The sequence below is a fragment of the Phyllopteryx taeniolatus genome, chromosome 14, assembly GCF_024500385.1.
Source record: "Phyllopteryx taeniolatus isolate TA_2022b chromosome 14, UOR_Ptae_1.2, whole genome shotgun sequence".
Classification (NCBI taxonomy): domain Eukaryota; kingdom Metazoa; phylum Chordata; class Actinopteri; order Syngnathiformes; family Syngnathidae; genus Phyllopteryx; species Phyllopteryx taeniolatus.
The window spans coordinates 25986144-26006604 of record NC_084515.1 but is presented as its reverse complement, the minus strand read 5'-3'; the positions used below and the strand labels follow the sequence as shown (position 1 = coordinate 26006604).

Here is a 20461-nt window from a genome sequence, read left to right as displayed (position 1 = left end):
CTATAATGACATAGCATTTTTATATGCAGAGGTGACAATAAGTGATGCTCATTGTTCCACAGGAGACTTCCATCTATTAAATATTATGCCTCTGTTTTATTTTACTCTGTTTTACAGAAAAGTTGGCAGAGGCTCAGCGTAGATTTGCCACTCTACAAAATGAATTGCAGTCATCATTGGATGCCCAGAGGGAGATTGCAACAAATGGGCGGGGTCTGCGAAGGAGGAAAACAGTGTTTACCCTATCACAACAAGAGAGATGCAAGCACAGAAATATAAAAGACCTTCAGCTGGCCTTCTCCGAGTTCTACCTCAGTCTAATCCTGTTGCAGAACTACCAGGTGTGAACAAAGATAAAAACTAATAGGTTCAAAATATAAGGGCCGTAAAATACATTGGGCTATAGTCTCTATTATGTGTAAGTCAGAAAAGGCACGCAGCTGTGCGCTTTTCTGGCTGCGGGCATTCTCCGGTTCACTCAAGTATGTCATTTACACACCCTCATGCAAGGCACACACTCTGGCTGGACCAACCCTAAAATGTTGACATTCCCTGTCAAATCTTGGCCGTGTACAAGCATGCTGCGTGCCTTGTCTCTTGGACTTTTCCTCTTTAGCACTCCAGAGGCTTAGTAATTCCAGCACTCTGTTAAGTTGAAACATTGTACTGCACATTTTGATTTAGTTAACGGCCCGGCGACGGTTGCGGTGACAGCCCGGCGACGATTGCGGCGACAGCCCGGCGACGATTGCGGCGACAGCCCGACAACGGCTCGGGAACAGCTAACTAATGCTAAAGATGTGGGACACACCTGGCTCATAAAGCTTACCCACGCTCACCGACTACCCAAAGACCGTAATATTTCCCTACCACATTATGCTGATGGCCAAACGTCGACACATTATATGATATTAATTGCTGAATAATATCTGCGCCAGCTGAGGTTTTTTTTCACCTGCAAGGACATTTTCCGCTTTAACTATGCTGCTGGCGGCTTGGAGTTGTTTTTGAAAGCGCAGGACTCCTACTATTACAACATTTTACGGTCACCATAATGGCTCAGCGGTGAGTTAGATATTGAATCATTTGTTTTAAATTGCTTCTATGTTGTTCGTCAAATATGTTAAAGTGACTCGCCATGTGGTATGGAAGCTTGGGCATCCATTTTCTTTTTGACGAACCTCCAAACGTTGTTCAGGGATAATCTGAGTATTCTGATTAAATTGGTTTTATTAAATTTCTTTAATACAGAATAAAAAACAGATGCTCTCTGTCAAAGTGGTGTGTTAGACGGAGCAGTGCGCACGTCCCACGACGACACAGCCGCTATTTAAGGTATTTTCATATTTAAAGTGAGCTACATTTTCTGATGATTTTTGAATGACATTCACAAGTTTTAGGAAAACTCCATGCTCTATGATTTACAGTCAGCCTCCGACTTCAATGAGTCATGCGTCTTTGGTGGTTCCGCTCATATTCACAGGTTACAAATGGTGGGTGTCAGAAGTCTGCATGGGAGAATGCGTGAAGGTGAAAGGTGCGCAAGCAGGTACTTTAAAAAAAATAATAATAATTTCGGCTGCTGCACACCAAGTAATGCCGAGCAGCCAAACCTGACTGAACTCTCACGCAGTGTGTGGGGTTTGGCAACTACCTATATTTTCATAAGTGGCTGATAGTTAACTGGTTTTGAAAATTTTAATCGCTGGTGCACGGCGTCACAACGTCGCAGATTACAGCCAAACAAAATGCAAAGCTTTCATTCTCGCTAAAAATACATTTCTGGGTTTACCACCGCCCCCAACCCATGTAAATAAAGTATATTAAAGTATCAAAATATTGTGTTTTACAACCATTTTTAATGATATTTAGCATTTATACTGTACCTATGGGTGAAATAGCAACGCTTGTGGCCAAAATGTACGCGAGCTGTACCTACCGTGCTGGGTACATTCAAGTGAATGGGAATGAGCGAGCCTCCTTTTAACATATCGACACGCTCACGTTTATTCTCGCCTGCGTCCTCTCCCTTTCTCTGGTTTAACACGGTCCAACGTTAAGCCTTTTTTCTGGCCACCATGAGCAAAGTTGTGGTGGCCCTGTCAGAACTTGTACTGGCCCTGTATATCATACATGCAAATCAGTCGCCGTTTTGAACTCAAAATAGGCCATTTACGTGAATCGTATAGCTCCGATGAGATTTTCCTGGGGGGGTGCTGCTGCTGTTTCGTACTCCTTGAACGCTGGCAGCTAGATCCATTCCACACATCCACCACCGGCGGACTAATATGTTGGCGCATCGGCCTGAGGTTCCGCCTGTGCGCTCGGGACCGGCTTTGGATAAATCACAGGAGTTGACGAGACCAGAAAAACCACTTCCGGCGCTTCTGCTGTTAAAAACTAACGGTACTTTTACTCCATTACAATGATCTAAATGTCGGTCGCTACTTTTATTTATCAATTATTGCTTATTTATCAACTATTTCGTGAGCGAGACTACAACTTAGACTTCCGCATTGGCACTGTTTGCTCCAATCCAGTTTAAGAACTAGTGAAGTTTAAGTCTCGTTCACCAATCAAATGACACAAGAAAGTCACATGACTTCACACAACGTCTTCTATTGGGCTTCCCGGGCATAGGTATTAAACTAGATAAGCCAGCCTGATTATCGTGTCTACGTGGCGGCCATGTTGGGAAGGTCGTCATTACCATGAAGGAAACGCCGAGCTTCTCTTGTTTACATTTAGATGAAAAAAAAAAACAACAGCTTTCATGTACTGTAGTATTTGTCTGGCACTGTCTGCTCAAACGTGGGTATTTCAGCTCACTTATAACTTCAGAAAACACCGTGCAGTAAATTGCAGATGTAGTTTTGTGCATACATGCACACTCAAACACACACACAGCAACATCAGAATTTGCACATTCACATTTTATTTTGTAATTGTTGTTTTATTGATGTTTATGCTGTGGTTAAAAAAAATCTGAAGTTACTATTTACTCAGTACGTGAGTAATTATTTCACTGTGTACTTTTTACTCTTAAGTAATTTTTTGGAGGACTCCTTTTTACTTGAGTCACATTATTGTCAAGTAACATGACTCTTACTTGAATACAATATTTGGCTACTCTACCCACTTCAGGAGCGGACATCCTCTATTGCTACTCTTACGTTCAAGCAACATTTTTCCTCATCAGATCAGCCAGTGCCGTATTTGTTGCACTGGTCTTTTGTATTTTCGCGTTGAGGTGCTGCGGGTCGTGGCCCTGTTTGTGGTCCCAGCGGAACCGCGAAGCACACGTAACATCGGCGACAAGAGTTGATCCGCTAGTAGATCTTGTATTAATTAGGAAACGCGGCTACAATTATCTAATTAGTTTACGGATGTTAATGTTAAATGTATTAAGCGACGGGGCAAATGTTAGTGATTATGTCACAACAAAGAATGAACTAACTTCAAATTCAGAAATGACCAATAAAAACAGAAACATATTGTACTTAATATTTACCTGGAGGATGCATTTGGGATTAGCTTTTGAATTTGGTAATTTGAAGTGAAACAGACAATGATTTTATCAATTCTTTTCCAGAATGAGAGTGCTTAAAGAGGAAGATGCTATTCATGTGGCACAGCTTGAAGCAGGCACCAGATGCAGGTGGAGATGGGCGTGGCTCAAGTTGGAGGCCAAAACAAAAAAGCAAAGAAATGAGGCAAATTTAATTATAATCTTAAATTTGTACATCAACATGTACTTACTTAAATCACCTTTTTCAGGCCTTTGGTGTTTGCATGTCTGGTATATCCATGATATAATATATTAAGTTTTAGTTATTATTTTGTATCTAGCGTCTTTATACTGTATTATTTAAGTCCCTTTGAGAAATTATTAGTACGATGGCATTCATGGCGATGACTCTGTACTAACCTCACTAAAATCAAGGCATTGCAATTGCCCCAATTAATAATAATGGTTAAATGATTAAATCAATGACAAAAATAAGAAGTACATTTTTAAATTCATTTAAGGTGAATGCTATCGGCTATATTATGACGTTTGTTTATGACGTTCTGATCGGCTTCATCGGTATCGTCCGATAATTAGCATTTTATGCTGATCGGCTAATCGGCTTTATTCTCATAATTCGCCGATCCGATCAATGACATCATTAATCGGCTACGCAAAAGACATTGTCGCATGTCCTATCCTATCGAGTAAGGTCCAAAGCTGTCTTCTTACAAATATGGGGGTGTTTAGTTGTTGTGCTGTCAGTTGTTCCATAAGGTGTATTTGTTAGAACTTTTGTAGCCATTGGTCAATTGTAGGTGGTCCTGGTTTCAACCAACAAATCATTGTCTTTTTTCTTGCTGGCATCAGAAAGAGATGTAACAAAAATCTTTGATCGCGGGATAAACCATCAGGAAAGATGTCCAGTAAAATAAGTAAAGGGTTCAGGGGGAGGTTCACTTGAGTAGATTGTCTATTATTCCATTCACACCAGTCAAAAAATGTACACTGGGGCAGTCACCCACACATCCATAGTTTCTCCAGCATTCGTCACCAACCCCACTTTTCGATCAGGAACATTTTAATGGAGTTCTAAAATATCTAATTTTAGCCTTCCAATCAAACTCTTTCCACAGTTGTCCAGCCCTCCCACCCACCCCCATGACAGCCAGAGCAAATATCTTCCCAGGTTTCATCATCCAGTATCACATTTAGTTCCATTACCCGTTGTTGTTTTATATGTTGTGTGTTGTCTGACACATAAGTCAAGAGTTTTAGATGCATCAAAGACACTTGTTTTTACACCACCATTTTCAATCAAATGAATAAAATGCTTTTCTATATTTCTAGGTTTTTTTTCTGATATCATCCCAGTCCTTGTGCTCCATCCATCCATTTTCCATACCGCTTATCCTCACTAGGGTCGCAGGCGTGCTGGCGCCTATCCCAGCTATCTTCGGGCAAATGGCGGGGTACACCCTGAACTGGTCGCCAGCCAATTACAGGGCACATATAATCAAACAACCATTCACACTCACATTCACACCTACGGGCAATTGAAAGTCTTCAATTAACCTACCATGCATGTTTTCGGGATGTGGGAGGAAACCAAAGTACTCAGAGAAAACCCACGTAGGCACGGGGAGAACATGCAAACTCCACACAGGCGAGGCTAGATTTGAACCTCGGTCCTCGGAACTGTGAGGCAGATGTGCAGTCGCTCACCGTGCCGCCAGTCCTTATCCTTTTATGTAATTTCTTATTTCGTATTCTTCTTATTAGTTTTGTTGCCTCTTCCCTGTATGAGGGGATTGGTTCTAATCAACTCGGCAAGCAGTTTGATATTTAGTGCAAATAGTGAGGAAGAAAGAACTTCACCTGTTTATTAACCTGTTTAGTCTTACGTCACAATGAAAAAAAAATTGGAACAGTGGTCATTACCCCTAACTCGTGACCTTGGGTTTTTATAAAAAAAATTCGACCCATTTAATAAATGTGTTATTGAAGCTCTTATATTGGAGAGTCCATTGAACCAGCCAGGGTCAAAAACATCTTCGCTGGCAATGGCATCACGGAGCACAGTGAGATTTCTAATGCCACTGGCTATGACACCCAAATCGCCAGCATTGTCAGGTATGGAAGTGCAACTGGTTTGGTTCAAAAGGGTGCAAACACCGCCCTGAGAAGATAAATGCCTTGATAGCAGATCAAGTGTCATGCGGTTTTGGAGGGCTACTTCACGAATTGCATTAATTTCTACACGTGAAGCTTCAAGAATAGTCAGGGTGGTGTTAACAAAGCTAGAAAAGCGATAACTTGGAGTTTCATATCACAACATCAACTTGCACACTCCAAGTTGAGGAAATAGAGCAATACCTTGGTACCTATTATTCAAACCTTATGGTCGGTGGGGACATCCATTCCCCAAACTGGATCATGGACCTTAAATTGGGCCAGCCTACGACAACGGGAATGGGGTGTGGCAGAAATAATGTTTGAGTGGTCTGTCAAAACAATAGGGGCGGATCGTCCCGACCAATCGAGAACTAGTCTAGTGTAGACACTGTGTCCACAAAGCCAGTACACGTCCTCAAAAGACAACATGCCCAGCCGGCAAGGTGCTGACATATAAGGAAGACAAGTAGTACCAGGAAGCGTTTGGGAATTGTTCAAAGAGGAGTTAGAGTGTGCATGGTACAGATATAGATTGGCAATAAGATTTCGGTACGTCCTCAACATACACACGCTGGCCAAATAGGGTCTTGTTCATAGCAAAACAGCGGAAGTTCGCTCTGGGGCGAATGTAAACCGGGCCAAACAATCATTTGAGGGTTTAAAACCATCAAAGTATTTAACATTAAAATTAACATAGGGGAGAGGAGAACCAGTTTCAGCAAGGATGGTTTGGTTCAGGTAATGTGGACTGACAAAAGAAGTCAAGGTGCGAGGAAAAAGTGAAGCGAATTGGGATGTGGGGAAGGCACTAATGTGGGTTTGCAGCGGCATGAAAGAACAAACATAGCAGTTAGAACGATTTTGAGTGTGTGGAACATGAAGGGCGTAGTGCAGGAAGTGAAATTAGCAGAAGTAGTGGCGATCGCATGTAACCAAAAAAGCTCGTCATAGTTGTCACGTCTCGTAAGGTAGAAAAATTGTCAACTGTCAAAGTGGGAGCATCAATACACATATTGAACACAGTAATTATGGCAAGTAATGCTAAACCACAAGAGGAGGGGTTTGAAACCCCCGGGAAAAGTCGTCATCTTCTTCTGTTCTTCTGCTAGTTACGCAAGTGCACGCGCGTGTGTGTTGTGTACGCGCGCCAGTTCAGGCAACAGATGATTGGTCGTTGCTCGGCTTTTATGACCTATCTATGTGCAGTCAGTTAACAGCACTGATTGTAGCTAAAAGTGCATGCTAATAGTGAATCCTCTTTCTCAGAGGTGATTACTTATCCTTATTAGGCTGAACTTTCCGGCCATCTGTTGCAAAAGGTGATGGAAGAGGAGGAGTTGGGACCACAGGAGGCGCACAACAACAACTAAACACCCCCATATTTGCAGTGTGACGCGTGAACCCACTTAGCTCTTTCAGCAACTTTCACTGCAGTGTGGGTTACCAAGAGGACCTGAAAGGGCCCAAGCTGATGTCTCCACATCTTTCGCTGGAAGTTCTTGATCAACACGGTCACCAGGTTTGATGTTGTGCAGGGTTCCATCAGCTGCTCTGGTCGGTGCTGAGAAGACTTATGGAGCAATTTAGTCAAAGACATGCAATACCTGGTCATGTTGTCTTTGTAAAGATGCGTGTCCATCTGGAAGCCTGGAGGGTTCAAGCCGACATTTGGAGGCCCTGCAAAGAGGATCTCCAAGGGAGACATTGTGCCTTGGACGCACACGCATTCTCAAATACATCAACACAGTTGGTAGGCACTTAATCCAGTTTAATTTAGTGTCCACAACATTTACGCAATTTGGCTTTCAAAATCCCATTTTCTTTTTCTACTACACCACAGATTGAGGGTGGTAACTACAATGTGTTCTGAGGTCAAATTGTAACCTATCTGAAAGCTGGGTCATCACTTCACTTACAAAGTGTGTGCCGTTATCAGAGGAAAGTTTTTCCGGGATTCCCCATCTGGGAATAATTTCAGTCAATAGTGCTTTTTCCACTGTATATGCAGATGCATGTTTTGCCGGAAATATATTTTGAAAACATATCTACCATATTAGCGCGTCAGCCTCACAGTTCTGAGGACCCGGGTTCAATCCCCGGCCCCGCCTGTGTCAATTTTTGCATAATAAAAAAACAATAACCAACGAGGGAGGCTAGGATTACCATTTGGGCCCATCCAAACACCATCCACGAAAGACACCCTGCACTGTCGTCATAATAGTGCGTTCGAATAGACCGTGAGTGAAGGTCAATGAGAAGAAGAGGCGCATGTGAGGGTGTGGAAGAGGGAGGAGAGGAGAGGTGGAAAGATGGAGGAGGGAGGAGTAATGCAGCCTTGGCGTGCATTCCCTTGAGAGAGGGTCAGACATGTTGGTATCTGCTGTACATTTGCAGACAGCAATAACAGAAGGGAGGTGGATGGCGTCGAGGAGAGCAAACATGCAACAACGTCATGGTGAATAGGTTTACCATTAGATTTAAAAAAGATACGATGGCGCCAGAGGGTGCCGACCACTCCAAAGGCAAACCAAGTGTCCGTGTAGATTGTGACAGATGTACCTTCTGCTAGGCGGCAGGCCTCAGTGAATGCTATCAACTCAGCCGCTCGAGCCGAGTAATGAGAAGGGAGCGGTAAGGAAGTCACAATGTGGAAGTCATCAACAAAAGCACCGTGTTGTAGTGGAGCCAACGCACAGCAGACGGGTGAGAGGAGTGTTGCTCCTTTATGATAGAATTTACACAGTGAGTGACGCACAAGGTTAGTGGTGAATACCCCCTGTGCCACCATTTGAAGGCACGCAGCAAGGTGCTGTGCAGCCGGATCAAGTTGACAAGGGGAAGTACTCCAGCAGGCGAAGGAGGCCGCCATGATGCTTTTCCTCAAACAAGAGTGGGGAGGACCGCTGGGCACACTTCACGTTTGCTAATTGCGCTGAAGTTTGCTCCGTCAGAGAAATGTGCAGTGTTTTGGTTAAGATAACCGATAACACAACAGAAAAACACACAGCTGCGTCCCTGGTCTGACAGTCCCAAAAACATGCGTGGTAGGTTGATTGAAGACTCTAAATTGCCGGTAGGTATAAATGTGAGTGCAAATTGCTGTTTGTTTGTACATGCCCTGCGATTGGCAGGCGACCAGTTCAGGGTGTACCCCGCCTCTCGCCCGAAGATAGCTGGGATAGGCTCCAGCATGCTCACGATCCTAGTTAGGATAAGCGGAACAGAAAATGGATGGATGGATGCAAAACAGAACTAAACAGACGGACAAAGAATGCAAATTAGCTAAAACGAGAGAGTCTATGGATTTTGTCAGGTTTAATTTCTAATTCTACAAGTACAGAGTAAAATGCAATCAAAGCGAAAAGAGAGGAAAATCTAAATTCCGCTTAAAAAAGTTGAGGCAAATAGCGAGGGATGACACAGGGTGAACTGTCTAACGTGAACCATCTGAAATGCTTTTCCAGGCCTTGACTGCAGCCTTTTTCAATACTTTTGTTTCTGTTTTTTTCCCCCTTCAGTCTCCTCTTCAGGATGTAAAATGCATCCTCTATTTGGTTAAGGGCCGGTGATTGACTTGGCCAGTCTAAGACCTTCCACTTTTCCCCCGATGAAGTCCTTTGTTGTGTTGGCAGTGTTTTGGATTATTGTCTTGTTGCATGATGAAGCTTCTCCTGATTAGTTTGGATGCATTTTTCTGTAAACTTCATTTCATTCTTCATTTCAAATGAAGAATGCAACAGTCTGGTGAAGTCAATGGATTGCAAGGTTGATGCAGTTATTGCAAGTAAGTGTTATGCCAACAAATAGTAAATATTCACTTTAAGTTAATTTAATCATGTCTCTTCCAATATGTTTGCTCACTTGAAAAGTGGGTGGGTTCAAATAAAAGGTGCCCTGTCCTGAGTTGTTCAACACATCTAGATATATATATATATATATATATATATATATATATATATATATATACAGTGGGTATGGAAAGTATTCAGACCCTCTTAAAATTTTCACCGTTATATTGCAGCCATTTACTAAAATCATTTTTCATTTTTTTTCACTCATGCACACACCATCCATCCATCCATTCTCTACCGCTTATCCGGGTCGGGTCGCAGGGGCAGTAGCTTCAGCAGGGACGCCCAGACTACCCTCTCCCCAGCCACTTCATCCAGCTCTTCCGGGGGGATCCCGAGGCCAGCCGAAGGATGTAGTCTCTCCAGCGCGTCCTGGGTCGTCCCCGGGGTCTCCTCCCGGTGGGACATGCCCGGAACACCTCACCAGGGAGGCGTCCGGGAGGTATCCGAATCAGATGCCCCAGCCACCTCATCTGGCTCCTCTCAATGCGGAGGAGTAGCGGCTCTACTCTGAGTCCGACTTACTGCCGGATATGCGGACCAAACTCTGACTCCGGTCGTACAGGGACCGAACAGCCCGTATCAGGGGGTTCGGTACCCCATACTCCCGAAGCACTCTCCACAGGACTCCCCGAGGGACACGGTCGAACGCCTTCTCCAAGTCCACAAAACACATGTAGACTGGTTGGGCGAACTCCCATGCACCCTCGAGGACCCTGCCGAGGGTGTAGAGCTGGTCCACTGTTCCACGGCCAGGACGAAAACCACACTGCTCCTCCTGAATCTGAGATTCGACTTCCCGACGGACCCTCCTCTCCAGCACCCCTGAATAGACCTTACCAGGGAGGCTGAGCAGTGTGATCCCCCTGTAGTTGGAACACACCCTCCGGTCCCCCTTCTTAAAAAGGGGGACCACCACCCCAGTCTGCCAATCCAGAGGCACTGTCCCCGATGTCCACGTGATGTTGCAGAGGCGTGTCAACCAGGACAGCCCCACAACATCCAGAGCCTTTAGGAACTCCGGGCGAATCTCATCCACCCCCGGGGCCCTGCCACCGAGGAGCTTTTTAACTACCTCGGTGACCTCAAACCCAGAGATAGGAGAGCCCGCCTCAGAGAACCCACACTCTGCTTCCCCATGGGAAGGCGTGTCAGTGGAATTGAGGAGGTCTTCGAAGTATTCTCCCCACCGACTCACAACGTCCCGAGTCGAGGTCAGCAGCGCCCCATCCCCACTATACACAGTGTTGGTGGTGCACTGCTTTCCTCTCCTGAGACGTCGGATGGTGGACCAGAATTTCCTCGAAGCCGTCCGGAAGTCTTTCTCCATGGCCTCACCGAACTCCTCCCATGCCCGGGTTTTTGCTTCAGCGACCACCAGAGCTGCATTCCGCTTGGCCAGCCGGTACCCATCAGCTGCCTCAGGAGTCCCACAGGCCAAAAAAGCCCGATAGGACTCCTTCTTCAGCTTGACGGCATCCCTCACCGTTGGTGTCCACCAACGCGTTCGGGGATTGCCGCCACGACAGGCACCGACCACCTTACGGCCACAGCTCCGGTCGGCCGCCTCAGTAATGGAGGCGCGGAACATGGTCCACTCGGACTCGATGTCCCCCGCCTCCCCCGGAACATGAGCAAAGTTCTGTCGGAGGTGGGAGTTGAAACTCCTTCTGACAGGGGATTCTGCCAGACGTTCCCAGCAGACCCTCACAATACGTTTGGGCCTGCCACGTCGGACCGGCATCTTCCCCCACCATCGGAGCCAACTCACCACCAGGTGGTGATCAGTTGACAGCTCCGCCCCTCTCTTCACCCGAGTGTCCAAGACATGCGGCCGCAAGTCCGATGACACGACCACAAAGTCGATCATCGAACTGCGACCTAGGGTGTCCTGGTGCCAAGTGCACGTGTGGACACCCTTATGCTTGAACATGGTGTTCGTTATGGACAATCCGTGACGAGCACAGAAGTCCAATAACAGAACACCGCTTGGGTTCTGATCGGGGGGGCCAGAAAAAACTCAATTGTTGAAATTTTTGCAATTTATTAAAAAGAAAAACTGGAATATCAGACAACTAAAACTATCCAGACCCTTTTCTGTGACACATATATTTAACAAGGGTGCTGTCCATTTCTTCTGATCCTCCTTCTACACCTTCATTGAAGTCTAGCTGTGTTTGATTACACTGATTGGACTTTATTAGGAAAACCACACACCTGTCTACATAAAACCTTACAGCTCGCAGTGCATGTCGGAGCAAATGAGAATCATGAGGTCAAATGAACTGCCTAAAGAGCTCAGAGACATAATTCTGGCAAGGCACAGATCTGGCCAAGTTAACAAAAAAAATTCTGCTGCACTTAAGGTTCAGAAGAGCACTGTGGCCGCCATAACCCTTAAATGGAAGACGTTTGGGACGACCAGAACCCTTCCTAGAGCTGGCCGTCCAAACTAAGCAATCGGGGGAGAAGAGCCTTGGTGAGAGAGGTAAAGAAGAACCCAAAGATCACTGTGGCTGAGCTCTCGAGGTTCAATTGGGAGATGGGATAAAGTTCTAGAAAGTCAACCATCTCTGCAGCCATCCACCAGTCGGGGCTTTATGGCAGAGTGAGTGAGGGAAGCCTCTCCTCAGTGCAAGAGACATGAAAGCCCGCATGGAGTTTGCTGAAAAACACCTGAAGGACTCCAAGATGATGAGAAATAAGATCCTCTGGTCTGATGAGACCAAGATAGAACTTTTTGGCCTTAATTCTAAGCGGTCTGTGTTGAGAAAACCAGGCACTGACTGGGCTGTAGGTTCACCTTCCAACGAGACAATGACCATAAGCACACAGCTAAAATAACGGACTGGCTTCAGAATAACTCCGTGACTGTTCTTGAATGGCCCAGCCAGAGCCCTGACTTAAACCCAATTGAGCATCTCTGGAGAGACCTGGAAATGGCTGTCCACCAACGTTCACCATCCAACCTGACAGAACTGGAGAGGATCTGCAAGGAATGCCAAAGAATCCCCAAATCCAGGTGTGAAAAACCTGTTGCATCATTCCCACAAAGACTTATGGCTGTATTAGCTCAAAAGGGTGCTTAAACTAAATACTGAGCAAAGGCTGTGTGATATTTCAGTTTTTCTTTTTTAATAAATCAGCAAAGATTTTTACAATTCTGTTTTTTTTCACTATAAACTGCATAAATTTCTTGAAGTCTCTGCGCCCTTTGCACAATGGTCATTGCACTGGACTATTGTTATATTAGTCATTTCAAACTGCTCTAATTGCAAGAGGACTCTGCATCTTTTTGCACAATTGTCAAAAAATAAAATAAAATAAATTGTGCCAGCATTACCACACGACTGGCAACCTTTTATTGCTCAGTGACAGTTTAAAAAAAAAAAAAAAAAAAAAAAACTAAATTTTTTTTGTCTTCACATCTCAAAAGTATTCTCTGTCAATTGACTGTCTGTTGTTGTCTCTGGAGAGACCTGAAAATGGCTGTCCACCAACGTTCACCGTCCAACCAGACAGAACTGGAGAGGATCTGCAAGGAGGAATGGCAAAGGATCCCCAAATCCAGATGTGACAAACCTGTTGCATCATTCCCAAAAAGACTCATGGCTATATTAGCTCAAAAGGGTGCTTCTACTAAATACTGAGCAAATGGTCTGAATAATTATGGCTGTGTGATATTTCAGTTTTACTTTTTTAATAAATCTGCAAAAATTCCAACAATTCCGTTTTTTTCTGTCAATATGGGGTGCTGTTTGTACATTAATGAGGAAAAAAAATGAACTTGATGATTTTAGCAAATGGCTGCAATATAACAAAGAGTGAAAAAATTTAAAGGTGTCTGAAAAGTTTCCGTATCCACTGTATATATCATACATGCAAATCAGTAGCCTTTCGGTCAAATTCACCGTTTTGAACTCAAAATAGGCTGTCGCTGTCGTCATCATTGGCTGTTTCGTACTCCTTGAACGCTGGCAGCTAGATCCCTTCCACACATCCACCATCCACACACAGATGTAATTTCTGAGAATTACTCCGTGGTGGACAAATATGAAAAAGCACATTGGCCTGAGGTTTGCCTGTGCGCTCTCGGACCTGCTTTGGAGTCACAGGAGTTGACGACACCAGAAAAAACACTTCTGCCGCTTCAGCTGTGAAGAAGTAGCGGTACTTTTACTCAGTTTCAATTATCTAAATGTCGCTCGCTACTTTTATTTATCAACTATTTTGTGCTCCAGACTTCTGCATTGGGCGCTGTTTGCGCCGATCCAGTTTAAGTGCAAGTGACATTTGTCTAGTTCACTAATCAAACGATAGAAGAAAGTCACATGGCCTCACACGTCAGCTATTTGGGCTTCCCGGTCATAGGTATTCACACTAGATAAGCCAACCCAGCAGATTTTCGTGCCTACGTGGCGGCCATTTTGGGAAGGTTGTCGAGACCATGACTCGTGTTTACATTTACACGAACAAAAACAACAGCTTTCATGAATTGTTGTATTTGTCTGGCACGATCTGCCCAAACGTGAATATTTCAGCCTACTTACAACTTAAAACACTTTGGAGTGAAAAACATTTTATTTAGTTTTTATTTTATTGATGTTCATGCTGTGGTTAAAAAAAAATCTGAAGTTACCCACTATTTACTCAGCACTTCATACTTACTCATACTCAAATAATTTTTTGGGAGGGCTACTTTTTACTTAGGTTACATTATCATCAAGTAACAGTACTCTTACTTGAGTACAATATTTGGCTACTCTGGAGCTTATTGATGTTCATGCTGTGGTTAAAAAAAAATCTGAAGTTACCCACTATTTACTCAGCACTTCATACTTACTCATACTCAAGTAATTTTTTTGGAGGGCTACTTTTTACTTAGGTTACATTATCATCAAGTAACAGTACTCTTACTTGAGTACAATATTTGGCTACTCTGGAGCGGACATCCTACTCTTACGTTAACGTTTAAGCAACATTTTTGCTCATCAGATCAGCCAGCGTCGTATTTGTTGCACTGGTCTTTTGTATTTTTTGTGTTGAGGTTGTGGTCCAAGCGGAACCGCAAAGCACATGTAACATTGGCGACAAGAGCTGATCCGCTAGTACATCTTGTATTAATTAGGAAACGCGCCTACAATTATCTAATTAGTTTACGGATGTTAATGTTAAATGTATTAAGCGACGGAGCTACGGATGTTATGTCACAACACAGAATGAACTAACTTCAAATTCAGAAATGGACAAAAAAAAACAACTTAATATTTTCCTGGAGGATGCATTTGGGATAAACCTTTGAAGTTGGTAATAGTGAAAAATGACATGAAACAGACTGATTTTAGGGTATCGGTTCTGAAGTGTAACAATGATCATCCACCTCCTCTACATGGATGACATCAAAGGTGTAAGCCAAAAACTAATCATGGCAGCACAAGAATAGGCCCGAAACACAACATCAATAGAGCCCGCAGTCTACCACATCAGACAGGACCCCAGATACAGGCTGTGCAAAGAAGCCCCTGAGACAATGCAACACATCACAGCAGGTTGTAAAATGCTGGCAGGCAAGGCATATAGTACATGGAGCGGCATAACCAGGTAGCAGGAATAGTGTACCGGAACATCTGTACAAATATGGACTAGAGGTCCCAGAATCAAGATGGCAGACACCACCCAAAGTGGTTGAGAACGAAGCCAAAATCCTGCAACAGTCTGGTGCAATGACCATTGTGCAAAGGGGCCGAGACTTCAAGGTTTAAAGTGACGAGTAGTGCGATAATCTGGGACAATGTTGGTTGTGCAAATGTTGCAGATACTCCTCAATCAGTGTGCAAATGGAGCAGATGCTCCTCTGGCATGAGTGGCCAGTTTATGCAAATAGTGCAACATGGCGAGACAACTCCAGTGAGTGCACGAGTAATGTATGATTGGCCCCACAGAAATGTGACAACGAACTCAAGTCAAAAAATTGCCAGCATGTTGTAATGGAATTGTAGGTTAGGTGTTTAAGAAGTTGATCGCAAGAGGGAAGAAGCTGTTGTTCCAGCGCCTACCTGAGGGAAGGAGCTGGAAGAGCTGGTGACCGGGATGCGCAGGGTCCGAGAGGATTTTGCACGCTCTTGTCTTAGTTCTGGCAGCGTGCAAGTCCTCAATGGTGGGTAGGGGGGTACCGACAATCCTGTGCAAGTGTCCTTTTCAAATCTGCAGTAGAAGGTATTCAAGTTGTTGGCTAGTGTGCTATTGTTCTCAGCTTGGGGGGATTGTCGCTTGTAATTAGTCAGCGTTTGGAATGCATGCCAGACTGATTTAGAGTCGTTCGCGCTAAACTGTTTTTCCAACTTTGCTGCATAGTTCCTCTTTGCAATGATAATTTCTTTAGTCAGCTGGTTTCTAGCTCGATTATACAGGGCCCTGTCCCCGCTCTGATATGCGTCCTCCTTAGCTTGGCAAAGCTGCTTAAGTTTAGCAGTGAACCACGGCTTGTTGTTGTTGAATGTGCGAAACGATTTTGCTGGTACACACACATCTTCACAGAAACTGATATAGGATGTAACAGTGTCCGTATATTCATCCAGGCTGCCAGCTGAATTTTCAAAGACACTCCAGTCTGTGAAGTCTAAGCAGCTTTGAAGTTCCATATTTGCTTCATTGGTCCACTTTTTCACTGTTTTCACTGTAGGCTTTGCGCATTTACGTTCTTGCCTGTACGTCGGTATTAAGTGAATTAAGCAGTGATCAGACGAGCTCAGGGCTGCATGAGGTATAGCATGGTATGCGTTTTTTAGCGTAGTGTAGCAGTGGTCTAAAATGTTATTTTCCCTGGTAGGACAGTCAATGTGCTGCTTGTATTTAGGGAGTTCGTGGTTGAGTTTAGCTTTGTTAAAGTCCCCGTGAATAATGAGGGGTGAGTCCGGGTGTTTTTTTTTCAATTTCGTTGACTTGTTCGGCGAGCGTTAGCGTTCGTGTTTGCTTGAGGCGGAATATAGGCGCCAGCGAGAATGAATGATGCGAACTCACGCGGCAAGTAGAATGGCTTACAGTTCGTTTACGACCCATAGCTCGTGACCATAGGTGAGGGTAGGAACGTAGATCGACCGGGAAATTGAGAGCTTCGCTTTTCGGCTTTGCTCCTTCTTTACCACAACGGACCGGTACAATGTCCCCATCACTGCAGACACTGCACCGATCTGCCTGTCGATCTCACGTTCCATTCTTCCCTCACTCGTGAACAAGACCCCAAGATACGTGAACTCCTCCACTTGGGGCAGGATCTCATCCCCGACCTGGAGAGGGCACACCACCCTTTTCCGACTGAGCACCATGGTCTCAGATTTGGAGGTGCTGATTCTCATCCCAGCCGCTTCACACTTGGCTGCGAACCGCTCCAGTGAGAATTGGATATCACGGCTTGATGAAGCCAACAGAACCACATCATCTGCAAAAAGCAGAGATACAATTCTGAGGCCACCAAACCGGACCCCTGTATGCCTCGGCTGCGTCTAGAAATTCTGTCCATAAAAGTTATGAACAGAATCGGTGATAAAGGGCAGCTTTGGCGGAGTCCAGCCCTCACCGGAAACGAGTCCGACTTACTGCCGGCAATGCGGACCAAACTCTGACACCGGTCGTACAGGGACTGAACAGCCTGTATCAGGGGGTTCGAAGTACTCCCGAAGTACCCCCCACAGGACTCCCAAGTCCACAAAACACATGTAGAGTGGTTGGGCGAACTCCCATGCACCCTCGAGGACCCTGCCGAGGGTGTAGCGCTGGTCCACTGTTCCACGGCCAGGACAAAAACCACACTGCTCCTCCTGAATCTGATATTCGACTTCCAGACAGACATTTTCCACAGCACCCCCGAATAGACAATTACCGGGGAGGCTGAGGAGTGTGATCCCCCTGTAGTTGGAACACACCCTCCGGTCCCCATTCTTAAAAAGGAAGACCACCACCCCAGTCTGCCAATCCAGAGGCACTGTCCCCGATGTCCACGCGATGTTACAGACGCGTGACAACCAGGACAGCCCCACAACATCCAGAGCCTTTAGGAACTCCGGGCGAATCTCATCCACCCCCGGGGCCTTGCCACCAAGGAGCTTTTTACCCACCTCGGTGACCTCAACCCCAGAGATAGGAGAACCCAGACTCTGCTTCCTCATGGGAAGACGTGTCGGTGGAGTTGAGGAGGTGTTCGAAATATTCTCCCCACCCACTCACAACGTCCCGAGTCGAGGTCAGCAGCGCCCCATCCCCACTATACACAGTGTTGATCAGAATCATCTTTATTTGCCAAGTATGTCCAAAAAACACAAGGAATTTGTCTCCGGTAGTTGGAGCCGCTCTAGTATGACAACAGTCAATTGACAGAGAACACTTTTGAGACATAAAGACATTGACAAAAAAAGTCACTGAGCAATAAAGCGTTGCTAGTTATTTGGTAATGCCGTCAATCCATCCATCCATCCATCCATTTTCTGAGCCGCTTCTCCTCACTCGGGTCACAGGCGTACTGGAGCCTATCCCAGCTATCATCGGGCAGGAGGCGGGGTACACCCTGAACTGGTTGCCAGCCAATCGCAGGGCACATATAAACAAACAACCATTTGCACTCACATTCACACCTACGGGCAATTTAGAGTTGTCAATTAACCTAGCATGCATGTTTTTGTGATGTGGGAGGAAACCGGAGTGCCCAGAGAAAACCCACGCAGGCACAGGGAGAACATGCAAACTCCACACAGGCAGGGCCGGGGATTGAACCCCGGACCTCATAACTGTGAGGCAGACGCTCTAACCAGTCGGCCACCGTGCCGCTCTGGTAATGCCGGTAAAATGTATTTATTTATATTTTTTCTCACAATTGTTCAAAAAGATGCAACTTAGACCAGTTTGAATCACTAATATAGCAATAGTCCGGTGCAATGACCATTGTGCAATGGGCGCCGAGACTTCAAGGAGTGTATGCAGTTTAAAGTGACGAGTAGCGCGATAATCTGGGACAATGTTGATTGTGCAAATGTTGCAATGTTCTTTCAGCTCCTCAATCAGTGTGCAAATAGAGCAGATGCTACTCTGGCATGAGTGGCCAGTATTGGTCAACAACAGATGCAACGTGGCAAGACTACTTCAGTGAGTGCACGAGTACTTTATAATTGGCCCCACAGAAATGTGACAAAGAACTCAAATCCAAAAATTGCCAACATGTTGTAATGGAATTGTAGGTTAGCTGTTTAAGAAGTGGATTGCAAGATGGAAGAAGCTGTTGGAATGTCTGCTAGTTCTAGTTTGCATTGATCGGTAGCGCCTACCTGAGGGAAGGAGCTGGAAGAGCTGGTGACCGGGATGTGGAGGGTCCGAGAGGATTTTGCACGCTCTTGCCTTAGTTCTGGCAGCGTGCAAGTCCTCAAGTGTGGGTAGGGGTGTACCGACAATCCTTTCAGCAGTTTTGATTGTCCGTTGCAGTCGGAGTTTGTCCTTTTTTGTAGCAGCACCAAACCAGACTGTGATGGAAGAACACAGGAATGATTCGATGACCACTGTGTAGAACTGCGTCAGCAGCTCCTGTGGCAGGCCGTGCTTTCTCAGAAGCCGCAGGAAGTACGTCTTCTGCTGGGCCTTTTTGAGAAGATGCAGCCATGTCGGCCCAAGCCATATTATTACCTCCACCATGCTTCACAGACCAGCGTGTTTTGGATCATTAGCGGCTGGAGCTGCGGTGCGGCCGACACAACCGGGAGCTGAACACGCTCAAGACTGTAGAGGTGATCGTGGACTTCAGGAGGCATCCTTCGCCACAACCGCCCCTCACGCTCTCCAACTGCCTTATGTCAACCGTCGAGACCTTCAAGTTCCTGGGAATTACAGTCTCTCAGGACCTGAAGTAGGAGATCAACATCAACTCCGTCCTCAAAAAGGCCCAGCAGAGGATGTACTTCCTGCAGCTCCTGAGGAAGCACGGCCTGCCACAGGAGCTGTTGAGGCAGTTCTACACAGCGGTCATCGAATCAGTCCTGTGTTCTTCTATCACAGTCTGGTTTGGTGCTGCTACAAAAAAGGACACGTTCCGACTCCAACGGACGATCAAAACTGCTGAAAAGATTGTCGGTACCCCCCTACCCACCCTTGAGGACTTGCACGCTGCCAGAACTAAGACAAGAGCGTGCAAAATCCTCTTGGACCCTCCACATCCTGGTCACCAGCTCCATCCCTCAGGTAGGCGCTACCGAACAATGCAAACTAAAACTAGCAGACATTCCAATAGCTTCTTCCCTCTTGCCATCAACTTCTCAAACCGCTAACTTACAATTTAATTGCAACATGCCGCCAATTCTTTGTCTTGAGTTTGTTGTCACATTTCTGTTTGGCCAATTATACATTATTCGTGCTCTCACTGTGGTAGTCTCGCCACGCTGCACTATTTGTATATCTGTTGTTGTTTACCAATACTGGGCACTCAGGCAAGAGTAGCATCTGCACCGCTTGCACACTGACTGAGGAGTATCTGCAACATTTGCACAATCGACATTGTCCCAGAATATAGTCACTTTAAACTGCATCCATTCCTTGAAGTCTCGGCGCAATGGTCATTGCACCGGACTATTGCTATATTAGTCATTCAAACTGCTCTAATTGCTTGCTTTTTGCACAATTGTCAAAAAACAAAAAAAAAATTTTTTACCGGCATTACTAGCAACCTTTTATTGCTCAGTGTTTTTCTCAATGTCTTTATGTCTCAAAAGTATTCTCTGTCAATTGACTGTCTGTTGTCGTACTAGAGTGGCTCCAACTACTGGAGACAAATTCCTTGTGTGTTTTTTGGACATACTTGGCAAAATAAAGATGATTCTGATTAGCAGATCCTTTCCTTCTCCATACCATAATTTCTCGTGTATAATGCACCCCCCCCCCCCCCCCCCCCCCC

At 45.3% G+C, this 20461-nt stretch overlaps 1 protein-coding gene across 6 annotated transcripts in view; it reads left to right on the top strand.

Moving 5' to 3' along the window:
• The window catches only part of LOC133489270 (xenotropic and polytropic retrovirus receptor 1 homolog), a 246898-nt gene that overhangs the window by 41821 nt on the left and 184616 nt on the right, over window positions 1-20461 (top strand). For 4 of the 6 annotated variants that reach the window (XM_061798175.1, XM_061798174.1, XM_061798172.1 and 1 more), the window contains exon 4: window positions 118-341. The exons of the other annotated variants lie outside the window; for them this stretch is intronic. In XM_061798175.1, coding sequence (XP_061654159.1) covers window positions 118-341 — 224 coding nt within the window. The remainder of the gene's footprint in view (window positions 1-117; window positions 342-20461) is intronic. 6 annotated transcript variants of the gene reach the window in all.